The sequence below is a fragment of the Myodes glareolus genome, chromosome 19, assembly GCF_982192425.1.
Source record: "Myodes glareolus chromosome 19, mMyoGla1.1, whole genome shotgun sequence".
Classification (NCBI taxonomy): domain Eukaryota; kingdom Metazoa; phylum Chordata; class Mammalia; order Rodentia; family Cricetidae; genus Myodes; species Myodes glareolus.
Window position 1 is genome coordinate 26,954,521 of NC_142044.1, and position 14,216 is coordinate 26,968,736.

The 14,216-nt window shown below is 42.6% G+C and overlaps 1 protein-coding gene across 4 annotated transcripts in view; it reads right to left on the minus strand.

Annotated features, from left to right (window-relative positions):
• Positions 1-14,216, minus strand: part of Asap1 (ArfGAP with SH3 domain, ankyrin repeat and PH domain 1) — a 308,124-nt gene that overhangs the window by 52,588 nt on the left and 241,320 nt on the right. For all 4 annotated transcript variants that reach the window (XM_087898828.1, XM_087898826.1, XM_087898829.1 and 1 more), the window contains exon 14: positions 1,407-1,494. In XM_087898828.1, coding sequence (XP_087754954.1) covers positions 1,407-1,494 — 88 coding nt within the window. The remainder of the gene's footprint in view (positions 1-1,406; positions 1,495-14,216) is intronic.

Sequence of the window (14,216 nt, forward strand, 5' to 3'; positions counted from 1 at the left end):
TTTCTTCCCTATAAAATGGGAAACTGGTCATCTTTTGTGGAAATTAGCAATATTATACACCTGGCAGATTAAGACACTCGATAATTAATATCTATTAATAACCAAGTCTTATAGTAACTGCCGCCAATTATGCAAGTAATCACAGAAATCATAGGGAATCTGAATTGCATGGAGGTGCTGCAGGAGACTTAGCTTCCATTTGAAGATCCTCACAAAGGATTCAATCATAGGACTTTGCCAGAGAGCTTCAAGAGCAGGACTGTGCATCCATGCTTCTACACAAGCCATCTGGCTCCCAGCCTGTCTGCTGGGCTTTAAGTTGGTGTTGCAGTATTTCAGGATAAAAAGAGTGGTTCTGGTCTAGTTATCTGTTTGGTTTTGAGGTGCTGGGAATGGAAGGGAGCATGTGCCAGACAAGTGCTCTCCCTTGAGTTCTACACCCCCAGCCGAGTCCCACTGTTCTGTAGAGCAGTGTAGAAGGACTCCCCTCAGGTGCATAGTGTGTCAGTAAGTGCAGGCTACCAAAACAGTACGTCACGCCAACCGCTGAACACAGAGAACACAGGACACAGGTAGAGAGTGGGTGGTTGGTCTTGCTCCCTCATCAAGGAGAAAAGCAAGTGCCACGCAGTGACAAAGTGAGGGGTGTGGTGACAACAATTCAATGAGTTTCAAAGAAACTGTTGGAAGCAAGGGAGATGATTTTCCTTGAAGAGCCTGATTTTTGCAAGGATGCAATGGACAAATCACACGTGTTGCAACAGTGGTGTACCTACACTTCTGCATCTACCAGTGCTCCTTAGTCAACAGGTGCAAGTTGGAATTGCCTATCACTGTAGTGTCTGGGCTTCACATCAAGACGCATATCACTGCAGACTAATGAGTGACATAGTAATATAATTAGAAAACTTGTCTGAGGGGGGCATTAGAAACAGTTTAATGCATAATCTTAGAGTCTTACTCTTTTTTTCTGAGACAGGGTCTCACTATGTAGCCCTGACTGGCTTGAACTTCACAGGTACAACAGGCTGGCCTCCAACTCACAGCTCTACCTACCCCTGCCTAAAGTATGCACGACCACACACCCAGCATTCATTCACATTCTAAACACAATCACACTGGACTTGCGTACAAACTAAGAGACCCAGGTGTTGCAAATCTATAGATCCAGAGACTAGAGAGGCTGAGGTAGGATTGCTTGAATTCAAAGTTAGTTTTGGGGACAAAATAAGATTCTACCTCAAACAAGGAAGTGAGCAAACAAAAAGGATTCCCAGGGGCCTCCCCGAACAAGCTGGGGGTGAACTTTTAGGAACCCAATTTTTGAAAAGTTTTGGTTCTTAAATACCTAGACCCGTAGCTGTCAAAACCACAGTGACCAAACAGGTGTTAAAAACAGGACTCACGTGATATCAGGTCAAAAGACTTCTTGTCCTCCGCATTTGGTTTCACCTGGCAGGTGAGAAGGTTTAACTTAGCCGGCTGCCTGTTAGACTGTAGAAGAGAAAACAGAGGTTATAAAAGCAGAACTCCCCTCTGTCCTCAGTGCAGCGTGAGTTCAGAAAGCCTGCTGGGTGACAGAAGTACGTAGTTTTAGTAAGTAAGAAAACAGATATCCGAGTTCACTACAATAAACACCAGACCTTTAAGTTTAGCCCTCACCTACGAGCTGGTAGTAGTCTTTATAGAACCCATTAGAAATCTGACCTCAGTAAGGAGGGAAAAACGAACTAATTGCCCTACTCAATGTCTCTTCACCATACACAAGCTTTCTGGAAGTTAACCAGAATGGAATCAAGAACAGTATGTCTCACTTTTAGTGAAATCTGGGCAGAAGCCACAAAAACAGTTTTCTAGAACCTGGACATCCTCAGGCACAAAGCTGGCACTTCTAAACCTGTGTCTTACTGTGAAATATCGCTGACCTATTTTCATTCATTAATACAGGATGACCCCTGCATCAGTTGCCCCAACACTGACATCCCAGACATTTGTGAATACTGGAATACTGGTTGCCATACAAAAATTGCAAAATATCCAAAGCACAAGGATAATTATCATCTACCAGGCATTGTGTAATGAGCCCTAATATCTGAAGAGAGCAAAAACATGGTAAAAATTCATAATGTTTATTAGTAAATTCTCTATCAGATATACAAAATAGACCCGATAGCTTAGAAAGTAACTTAGGGGGTATAGTACACAATCATTCTCACCCTCCTGCCTGCACTTGCCTAGGTCCCCTGCTTCCTGCAGTTACAAATAAAGAAAGAGTGTTTGAGCTCAGCTGTACTTTGGCATGAGAAGTCTGTGGAACTTGCTGGTCAGACCTGCATGCCTACTTCATATGATAGTCATGACTTCAAAAACACCCCAACTGTTGCTCAGGAATTTCATTTTTTAAAAGGAACAGGAGGGGGCAGAGAGGTCACACTGTAAACCACTCAGGGATCTAAGCAACATGGATGGTGTTGAGCAAGAAGTTTCAACACACACTGCACCTCCCCTAAGCAACAGGCCCTAGAGAACAAGTTGCTCATCATCTCCGTGTGCGCTCGCTCCCTCAGCATTCTGAAGATCCCTTCCCCTCGGGATCTCAGTGGGATCAGTGCAGATGACACCCCTCATCCCACATCTAGCTGCTTCACAGCAGAAAACCTGGGAGCAGAGGCGAGGACCTGGGGAGTTCACAATTATCACATGCACCTTTGACTGACAATTGGAAATAAGTGCAGGAGAGTAGTGGCTAGGAGAAACCGTGATTTCCACACTGTAGTATCAGCTGGGACCTGAAAGGGAGGCAGGAGGTGGACGCCTGTGTTTCTTAGATAGAACTGAGTTTGTCTTGCTAACTGTCTAAAAACCGGGCCCCATCTGCTGTTAGTCCTATATCTAATCTTTCTGGATGTGGATAATGTTACCCATTTCCTGTATGGATGACTGGGACACATGGGAAGGGTAGAAAGGAAGGAGGTGACTTTGGCTAATGGTGAGCCTTGGAATATTATGTTCTGCTTGGAATCTGAACTTAAGGAGAACTGCAGAAAAGCTTAGGGGAAATCAAGAAATGATTAAAGGGATGGGAAATGGAAACTCTGAAGGTGGGATAAAGGCATCAGTCACTTAGTCCAGAGGAAGAAGGCTGGGGTGACCTTACCTCTGTCTGTGAGCACATAAAGGTTGTCGTTGGGAAGGCTGAGCAGCTGTTTTCCATTTGTACAAATGAAAAGAAATGCATTCAAACCATAAAAGATTTGGGCCAGACATAAGGAAGAACTTCCCAAGCTTAAACTGATTGGGCATAATATGAGGTTTCGGGCTTCCTTTAAAAAAAAATCTTTTAAACCAATGTTTAGGATTCTTAAGTAGAGAAATCTGTTCTTTAAAGTTTAAGATGCATTATATACTATTCATATGAACATGGCAGAAAGCTAACACAGTAATTTCTTCTTTCCAAATCTAGCATTCCTAGATGCTTCTTAATATCAGACACACCCAGCAATAGACACAAAATCTTAAAGAACCAATGACTTCAGTATTAGCGGCACACAGGCAGGACGAACAGCAGAACCCACTTCTCATTCCCTAGTTCAAAGTATCTGCTGGACAGCCTCCCATTAAGGGCCTCACACGGTTTACTCCATGACTGACCGACAATTCCATTAGCAATAACATATGGGTGTCTATCCCACAGAATTGTCAAGTCGACTTCTTGCCACAACAACATGCACAAGTGACAGGGGCACATCTTGCTGATACCTCACGTTTACTGATTTCCCCAGGCTGAGCTGCAATAAGAAGTAGCAAAGCAGCTGATAAAACCAATGCAGAGTGGAGGAACATTGGGAAAGGCCTTGGGAGTTGGGGGTAGGGAACATTCCACTCAAAGTTCAAAGAGCATATAGCAGAAGCACAGAAATCACTATGTAATAATGGTAATCCAGATGTTTGTATAACTTAGAAAATTTCAAAAACACTTTCTTAACATTTAGGCTAAATTATAGGCATACTGATGAAAGAAGACACAATCATTCCACAGATTAAAATCAGAGCAAAACTAAACATCGTGGCCTGGCTGCATCATGATGGGGCAATTCAGGAAGTGCCTTTACACTGCCCCACCCCAATCTTCCAGGTCTTATTTTCCAGTGTCTAGGGGTTCTAGTTTTGAACCAACCGTCTCCTCATACATACTCCCTCTGGCTCTCATCACTGTTTGTCTCTTGTCTTTTTAGTAACGGCATGCTTTTTGCTCACTAAACTATGCCATGTATACAGCAAGAACTAAAATATCAATCAAATGACCACATTCTAGAAACCTCACATGTACCCCTTGTACTCCCTAAGAAATGCTTTTAGTTTCTTTTACTAAATGAAGTGAGGGAGGAAGAGAGATACTATCTAATGTTCCTAAGATGCTCTCCTCTACTCTACTAAAAGGCAGAAATGATGGCAGACCTCAGGGGACAGCTGTACAGCTGATTCTCATCCAAATTCTTAATTCGTGTTGACGAAAGGAGACATTTTAGAATCTGAAATAGTTTCCCACTCACTGGACAGTTACTAAAGCCTCTTCCATGTCTTTAAGCACACACGAGAAGCACTGCTGTCCACCAGCTCTAGGAAAAGCCAACTATACCAAGAGCACACCTGCTGCTCAGGAGTGCTGGCTCTGAGTCCTGAGGTGTGCAGTGAGGACCCAGGAAAAGCTGAGTGTGAACAAGCCAGACGAGTTGTGGAGGGTGAAGAGCAGCAAATACAAAGGCCTGGGGCAAAAAGGGGGACAAGTGCCATGAGGTCATGCTGAGCAGAAAAGCAGAAAGGACTGGACTGTGAGGCCAAGGTATCTACACTCTGGGAGTTCCAGCATGCTAGTGAAGGAAGATATTCAGAGCAGTGGCCATGTAGAGCTGCATTCGAATGGATGGTGAAGGTTGAGGGTAACACAGATGAGCAAGGACAAGATCTGAGTTATAGGCATGGTAAAGGCTGGAGACTGCAGATACAGCTGTCAGAGACTTCAAGTACATGATTCAAAAATAAGCTTTCCATCCAGGCCTTGGATGATGAGTGGGGCAAAGGCTGGTGCTCCTGAGGGCTCTGTCAAGCAGGACCTCACTCAAGAGCCCCAGCTCCAAATGCATTAGCCATACCGGTCAGAACTGAAGACTTTACAGCTCAGTGATCCCCAACTCCCAGGTTTACCCTTTCAAAGATTTTACCTTTTGTTAAAATAATAAAAGTCACTAGGGCTGGAGAGATGGATCAGTGGTTAAGAGCATTGCCTGCTCTTCCAAAGGTCCTGAGTTCAATTCCCAGCAACCACATGGTGGCTCACAACCATCTGTAATGAGGTCTGATGCCCTCTTCTGGCCTGGAGGCAGACACACAGACAGAACATTGTATACATAATAAATAAATAAATATAAAAAAAATAAAAGTCACTGAAGAAAAGTTAGGAGACACTGCAAAGGAACTGAACCTGATTATTATACCCACTGCTGCTATTCTGATTTTAACAAGATTTCTCTGAAGAACCTGGTTTTTATTTTGAAACATGTATTATTTCAACTTGCATATATTGTTTTGAAAACTGCTCCCCCCTAATTGACAGTATATTCATCTAAGGCAAATACATTCAAGTTTCTGTTATGAGGAATGTTTCAACTGGAGAACCCCTGAATAGATTCCCAAGAAACAGAGGGAGCAAGAACGTCTCTGCCTGACACGCCATTCAGCTAGATGAAAGTGGACATGCATGTAGAACCGCACAATCAGTTCCATCAGGCTTTGCCTCTGGAAAACAAGCAGGCCTCACTCATTCGTCCTGAGGCAGCTCAGTGTGCACCACAGCACTATTAGTGACGGAGCTCCAGAGTTACCAGCACTGGCCTGTTTCTGTCAGCAGAACACAGCTGCTGAGGCTGCTGTTCAGAAACAAAATTACATCCCAATCGTCCTGCTGAACCGTTCTGCATCACAAACAAGATGAGAACGCAATTAATTACTTTGGAAATGAGTTGGATTCCACTAGGCTGAGGTAAAAATAAAATAAATCTCTTTGTACTTCCTAAGCCAGTGCTTGGAAACAAAGATGCTCAGACTGTTTAATGACTTCAGAACTGTCATTCAGTGTTAGATGCCTACTGACTCTAGGGGACCATAAGTACTTGACATGTGCTCAATAACTGCAATAACCCCTGGCCAGAAATCAGGTCCATGCCAAACACCTGCCACAGAGAGAACTACAACACTACTGCAGCAGATGAAATCTCTGGTTTTTGAAAGTTATTTTGGTTTAGGGAAGGAAAAAAATTTTCTTTATGATATCTCAAACTGCAGGTATTTACTCTCATATATTTCCTGAACAACTCCATGAGTAGCCATGTAGGAGAAAATCCAGGCACAACCTAGTTGTCAGTCTACTTGGCACAATATGCTTCTAAGTTCTTAAGAAGTATGGCACAGTAAGTTCCTGAGTATTCCCCAAAGTCTGAACACTGAATTCTGAAGCATCCCAAGTAGCTAGCGGCTAGAGTATTGACAAGTCTCCTTTTATGTGCTTACGAGTGCTCACTGTCCAATCCGAAGTAACGTGATAACCACTCACAGTTGACAGGCTCCCACTACATGAGTGGTTGCTCGCCTGCGCTAAAGCAGACACTAGTCCTTGAAACTGGTCTCTCGAGTGGTTCTTCTCCATGCCATTCACCAACCTATAGGCAGTGTGATCCACCCCAGCAATGACAGCTTAGGCTCTTAGTGTTCCTAAACCCAGTCACAGGCAAGGAAATCAGGGGTCAGGAAGGCGAGGCACACTGACCTCTTTTTTTTTTACAGAAAGACACAAAGAGAAAGCTGAAGTTATCATCTCCCACTTACTACACTGCCTCCTTGTCAGGGTCAGACTTGGAAAGCTTGCCAAGTATCTTTAGTGGTTCTCTTTTTCTGGTTCTTTCTGGCCTTAAGGAGCCAGCTTTTTCATTTCCCCTTCTCATCATGCAGTACGTCTGCTCAGAAATGCCACCATTCTTAACATGTTTCAGATCCTGAACTGCTACTGGGGTCACAATCGAGCCCCTCCCTTCAGTGGTCCTTCCCACATCAGGGAGAAAACACTGGCTAACAGCTGAAGTTCCTCATTCTGCACTTGGTGACTCTGGAGGTCCTGACTCTCCCAGCTATTGTAATCACTGGATTAATTTCCATCGGACAGGAGGATACGTAAGAAAGAAATATGTAATAGGGACATTTTCTCTGTTTTTTGTTCTTTCTTCTCCTCCTCTTCATTTTTTTAAAGGTTTTTAGAGACAGGGTTTCTCCACGTAGCCCTGACTTTCCTGGAACTCACTCTGTAACCCAGGCTGGCCTCAAACTCAGAGATCCACCTGCTTCTGCCTTCCCAGTGCTGGGATTACAGGTGTGCACCACCACACTCAGCTTAAAGGGTCATTTTCAAAAAAAATCTGTTATTGAAGAAAGAAACTTTCACATTATTTTGGAGATTATGTTCTACTCTGGGATCAATATCAAATAATGTAAAAGTACTGTAATGGGGGAAAAAAGCTTATCAGGTTCCGAATAAGGAGTGCTCATAATACTATATCTGATGGAGGTGTTTCACCCTTTAGTGTGTTACTATTTTTTAAAGTCATTTACACAAAAAATTAACGACTTTCTGCTATTTGCACTATATAGAGCATAACTCAAGCTGGAAAGCTGGTCAGCGAGATTTTTTTTTTTTTTTTTTTTTTTTTTGGAGACAGTATTTCCCTATATAGCCCTGGCTGTCCTGGGACTCATTTTGTAGACTAGGCTGGCCTCAAACAGAGATCAACATGCCTCTGTTTCCCAAGTGCTGGGATTGAAGGAATGAACCACTACTGCTTAGTAAGAAAAAAAATTTAAATTAACATTTCCTGTGTAACTATGGTAACCATTTCAATCCAAGTCTTCCTGTCCATCAATTTATAAAACCCCACACCTTTCAGACACATAGTATTTGTATGAAGTGTATTAATTTGATGATGAAACAGCTGAGCTATGGTTATTATTGTTACTACTTTTAAGAAGACTCTCACAGGCCATCCACAGAGTGGGCAGGGAGTGGCAGAGTCCAGGATGTCCGACAGCTTCCTGTTACCCTCACACACCAAGGCAGAGGCAGGCCTTCAGAGTAAGGATATCACCATGCTGGCATGTGTATGGTGGCATGTGCCAGCACAGAGTTTTACATAAATATATTCCTTTAGCTGGGTGGTGGTGCTCACCTTTAATCCCAAACCTTGGGAGGCAGAGGCAGGCTGATCTCTGAGTTTGAAGTTGGCCTGGTCTACAAGAGCTCCTATCAGACTTCCAAGACACAGTATAAAAATCTCAAGGCCACAAGTTGGGAGGCCCGTGGTTTTGATCCACACCCCTTTCCTATTTTAATTCTTCAGTTTCAGCCCTATTACCCACTTTATGAAATGAGCCCCTTGTAGTAAGTAGTCTCCTCCTCCAATCTCCACTGAACATGAAAGCAGGAGAGTAACCTGCAAGGTTCTCAAATCCAAGGCAGCACTAACACTGTGACAATGTTGCTATTCCAGAGGATTTGTAAAAAGAGTATTATCAAAATTCAGGCTACCATGCTTGCTGTTCTTTGAAATCGGCTGACAGAGGCTATAAAACACCTGGCTGCAATGGAGCCACACATTGAGACTCCTGCAGTTTGGGACATTTGGAGTGACTCAGAAAAGAACTCATTTATGTACTCATTCAGTGTAAAGGTGTGCAGTAGGACGGACAAGCCCTCCTGAGACACAAGGAGTCCACCAGACCTGGACTGAGTCTATGCCCAGACTTGTATGAACAGAGGCAGGAGAAAATTTCTCAGCCACCTTGAGCTCATTTTCCCAAAATGAAGAGGGAAAGTAATGTCCTCTTGACGTGATGATGGACTCAGGCAATGTGTCACAAGAGTCTGCTGTTCCACTTAGAATCAGAAGGTGGCACAGACTCTTGATGAAACTTTTTGGGTTCAAATCCGGCCTTTATTGGATATGTGGCTTCCAGATATCTTCCCCTTAAAATGGGGAAAACAGCTACTTGAAGGTGTTATGAGAGGTGAACAGGAAAAAGGTGATGTGAGGTGTCCAGCACGTTGTGAGTGCTTGTTTCAGTCCATGCTGTTGCTATAATAAAGTCCCTTACAAAGGAAAGATTATTTAGTCAACACTTTTGGAGGCTGTAGGTTGAGAGGAGCATGACACTGATTCTGGTGCAGGTCTCTGGCTGGTCACTTCATGGCAGATGACATCGCATCAGGGTATACACAAAGTGACAGGACATAGGGTGGATTAGAAAGTCAGAGAGTGGCTCAGGGGTCACGTCTGCACTCCTAACAACTCACTCTTGCAGGAACTAGTTTGAGGTCCTATCAGAAATGCATTAATACATAACATAAGTAGCTTTCAAAAGGTCCCACTACCTCAAAACTGCCATATTGAGAAACAAAATTTCCCAAAATGAACTTAAGAGAGGTCACATTCAAATCATATCGAAACCAAAAGGTCAGCCATGATTTTCATGATTACTGGTTATTTCCCAGACAGCTACTCTGAGGATGTCCAGATATCTGATACAGTCTCTCTTAGATTCCCTGTTAATGTGTACTCATTTCTGGAGACCTGCCCACTATGTCACTGTGGTTGAAACAAAGTGTCAGATCCTGTAACACGAAGGTTACAGAGAAGTTCACTACTGAAGGTCATGTAGGAGGGCACTGAGAGTATGAGTCCTGGTGAGTGTGACCATACAGGGCATGCAAAAACAGTGAGAGGACTCCAAGAAGACAACAAAGCAGCAGAAGGGAGGCTTAAATGATAGAGACTGAGGAGTCATGACATGAGACTATGACATTGCTTTAACTTTGCTACTCATTAAAGTGGCATTCTACTAGAATAAAGGTGATGGTAACAGCCAAACGTCAAAATGGCCATGGTCCAACTGAAGTTGACAAGTCATCACCAACCTTACCAGTATCCTGGCAATTTGTGCATTCCAATGTTACCCCCCTCCCCAATTCTGTCTTTTACGCTGGCAGTGGAGAGAAGTGCTCAATGGTCCTCCATTCCAGGTGAACGACCACATGTCAGCATCACATGGAACCAGTCTCACATGAAGCCAGGACTGAGGACAACAGATTTGTCCTGGCCAACTGCAGCACCTTCGAACACTTGTGACATTTATTAAAATGCCAGTGGTGAACTCTGAAACATAGCTTGTTCCAATACTGAGGGGACTTAAGAGGGGAGTGAACAGCCATAGAGGCGGGACACCATACTCTCTAGGACTTCCACAGTGGGGGAAAACCCCGGGCCCCTTTCCCAACTCCCTTGGCTTTTCTAGCCAGCCACCAGGGAGTTTCCTGCAGCTAGGCTCCTGCAAAACCCAAATCCATCCACTGGACTATCCAAGCTACTAGCCACACCCCACCTAAGAGCTGAAAGCTTGCTCTATACTGAGGGGATCAAGAGCTGCTACAGCACTGAGGGTGTTAAGAGAGAGCACCAAGAGAGTAGGTGTACAGAAACCTAAAAGGCTTTCTGAGACAGACACTGAAGTACAGAGCAAATCAAGAAAAACTCCCAAACACACAGACAGGCACTGCAAGGACTGAACCAAGACACAAAGACACTGCTGGCCTCATCTGAAGGAAGAGATGAGTAGGCGCCAATGCAAGAATTGTTGCAACAACCTAAAAAGCAACATGGTAACACCAGAACCCAGCAGTCATACAAGACTTGATCATAACCCAGAAGAAGTAGAAGAAAATGACTTTAAATGTCACTTCATGAAAATGATGGAGACCTTTAAAGAGGAAATGAAAAACTCCCTTAAACAAATGGAGGAGACGACAAAGAAAAAATTGGAAGAAATAAATCCCTCAAAGAAACCCAAGAAAACCAAGGAAAAACAATCAAACAGGTGAAGGAAATAGTTCAAGATGTGAAGACTGAAATAGAGGTAAAAAAGGAAACACAAACAGAGGGAATTCTAGATATGGAAAATCTGGGTAAACAAACAGGAACTACAAGGCAAGTACAAACAACAGAATACAAGGGATAGAAGAAAGAATCTTGCCAGGCACACGCCCTTTAATCCCAGCACTTGGGAGGCAGAGGCAGGTGGATCTCTATGAGTTCAAGGCCAGCCTGGTCTACAAGAGCTAGTTCCAGCACAGGCTCCAGAGCTACAAAGAAACTCTGTCTCGAAATCTCTCTCTCTCTCACACAATCTCAGGCGCTTAAGATACTACAGAGGAAATAGACTCATTGGTCAAAGAAAACATTAAATCCAACAAATTTTTAACACCAAACATCCAGGAAATCTTGGACACCATGAAAAGATCAAACCTAAGAATAACAGGGGTAGGAAGAGGGAGAAGAACTCCAGCTCAAAGGCACAGAAAATATATTCAACAGACTCATAGAAGAATACTTTTCCAACCTAAAAAAGGATATCCCTATGAAGATACAAAAAGATTACAGAACACCAAATAGACTGGATTCAAAAAACAAAACAAAACAAAAAACCCCACCCCCTCACCATATAATAATCAAAACACAAAACATACAGAAGAAAGAATATTAAGAGCTGCAAAGGAAAAAGGTTAAATTACATATAATACAAAGGTCAGAATTACACCCAACCAAACCATGAAAGCCAGAAGATCCTGGATAGATGTGCTGCAGACACTAAGAGACCACGGATGCAAGCCAAGATTACTATTCCCAGCAAAGTTTTCATTCACCATTGATGGAGAAAACAAGATATTCCATGACAAAAACAGATTTAAACAACACATATCCACAAACCCAGTCTTACATAAACTACTAGAAGAAAACCCCAACCCAAGGAAGCTAACTATACCCACAAAAACACAGACATCTGATAACCCCCACCAGCATAACTCAAAGGGAAACACACAAATACTACTACCAAAAAATAACTGGAATTAACAACCACTAGTCATTAATATCAATGGATTCAGGTTACCTATAAAAAGACACAGGCTAAGAGAATGGATACAAAAACAGGATCCAACATTTCTGTATACAAGAAACATACCTCAACCTCAAAGACAGACACTACCTCAGAATAAAGGGTTAGGAAAAGGTTTTCCAACCAAATGTACTTAAGAAACAAGCGGTTGTAGCTATTCTAACATCTAACAAAATTGATTTCACACTAAAACCAGTCAGAAGAGATGGAGAAGGACACTTTATACACTTAACAGGAACAATCCATCAAGGTGCAGTCTCAGTACTGAACATCTATGCCCCTAATACAAGTGCATGCAGATATGTAAAAAAAAAACATTACTAAAACTTAAATTGTGCATCAAACCCCACACCTAATAGTAGGAGACTTCAACACTCTACTCTAGCTAATGGAGAGGTCAACCAGACAGAAACTTAATAGAAATAAGAGAACTAACAGATGTCACGAATCAAATGGACTTAACAGACATCTATAGAACATTCCACGCAAACATAAAAGAATATACTTTCTTCTTAGCACCTCATGGAACCTTCTCTAAAATTGATCACATAGTCAGTAACAAAGCAAACCTCCACAGATACAAAAAACATTGGAGTAACCTCCTGTTTTATTGGATCACCATGGATTAAAGTTAGAATTTAACACAAATACGACTCTCAGAAAGCCTACAAATTCATGGAAATTGATCAGTCAACTACTAAACCACCCCTGGGTCAAGGAAGAAATAAAGAAAGAAATTAAAATCTTCCTTGAATTTAATGAAAGTGACAGCACAACATATCCAAACCTATGGGACACTATGAAAGCAATGCATGGACACAGGAGATCAATTCCTAAGTATAACCCTAGTAGCACAGACACTGAGAGCAACAATAAATAAATAGAACCTCCTGAAACTGAGAAGCTTCTGTAAAGCAAAGGACACAGACAATAAGACAAAAAGGCAGCCTACTGAATGGAAAAAGATTGTCACCAACCCCGCAACAGACAAAGGACTGATCTCCAAAATATATAAAGAACTCAAGAAATTAGACATAAAAATTTTGTAAGTGGTAATAGTGTTCCAAGCATCCTCCTTAAGCCTGAATACTATCCATACCAGGTTCTGAAGTTCTTTTACATGGTGTCTAGGCTGGGTATTTTGGACTAAGTTTTCCACTCTGCTGAAGCGGCTGCTCACTTGGCTGTGACATGAGGTGCTCAGCTCTGACTACACGGAGGGAACTGCCCCTTCATTTTCTATCACCGCATCATTCAGGCCTCTTCTACAGTTCTTGTCCTCAGTTTACTCTGAGTTCCAGAAGTGTAGGGACCCTTTTAAATCACTGCCTGACATGCAGAGCAATGCTGTAGTGCAATAATTAAAATTATTTAAGTGAGTCAGTACCTGGCTTAGAAAGAAATCAATAGAACTTTATGATTTTAAACAAATGAACTTTAATGAGGAAATTATGTACCTGAAAAACAAAGGGTTCAAAAACATTAAGTAGCTCCTCCAAGTTTTATAGCTTGCTCAGGATTTAGCCTGAATCCACAGGTACCAACCTAGAATTTATGGTGTTGTCTTCTAATTTGTTGGAAAAAGGGAAATAAATTTTCTTCTCCTAAGGACAATGGGGACAAATGGAAGCAGCTGGGAGTCCAGAACAGGCTAAAAAAAAAAAAGCCACAAACACCTGTGACAGAAACAAGTTATTAAATACAATGCACTGAAGGTATCAATCTTCTGGCAGGCCTTTCTGGGCTTCCTCAGTGCACGTGGTAAAGCCCTGGCCTGAGAATGTTGTTGTTAGAGTTCTGGACCAGCCTGAAAGACAACAGTCCTTGAGAGAACATCAGCAGATTCAGAAAGTCTAAGGTCAATTAGAGAGACACCCAATTCTTCCTTCAGTGAAGTGCCCCGAGGAGACACAACTACTGGTAACCCCCACCAGGTAGAAATTTAATTTCTATGGGTAAAGAGCTATGGCTCAAACTGTCTTATGCCTAGGAGTGAAGGGAGCAGCAATCCCGGATTCCTGGGAACTACAGTTTAACAGCACGGAGGCAGCAATACGTTAGGAAGACAAAAGAGCACTGACAGCAGCAGCTGACATTTACCGAGCACTAATTTTGCCCCATATCCTGTCCTAATTACTCATAATCAATGAACTCATTTAATCTTTACA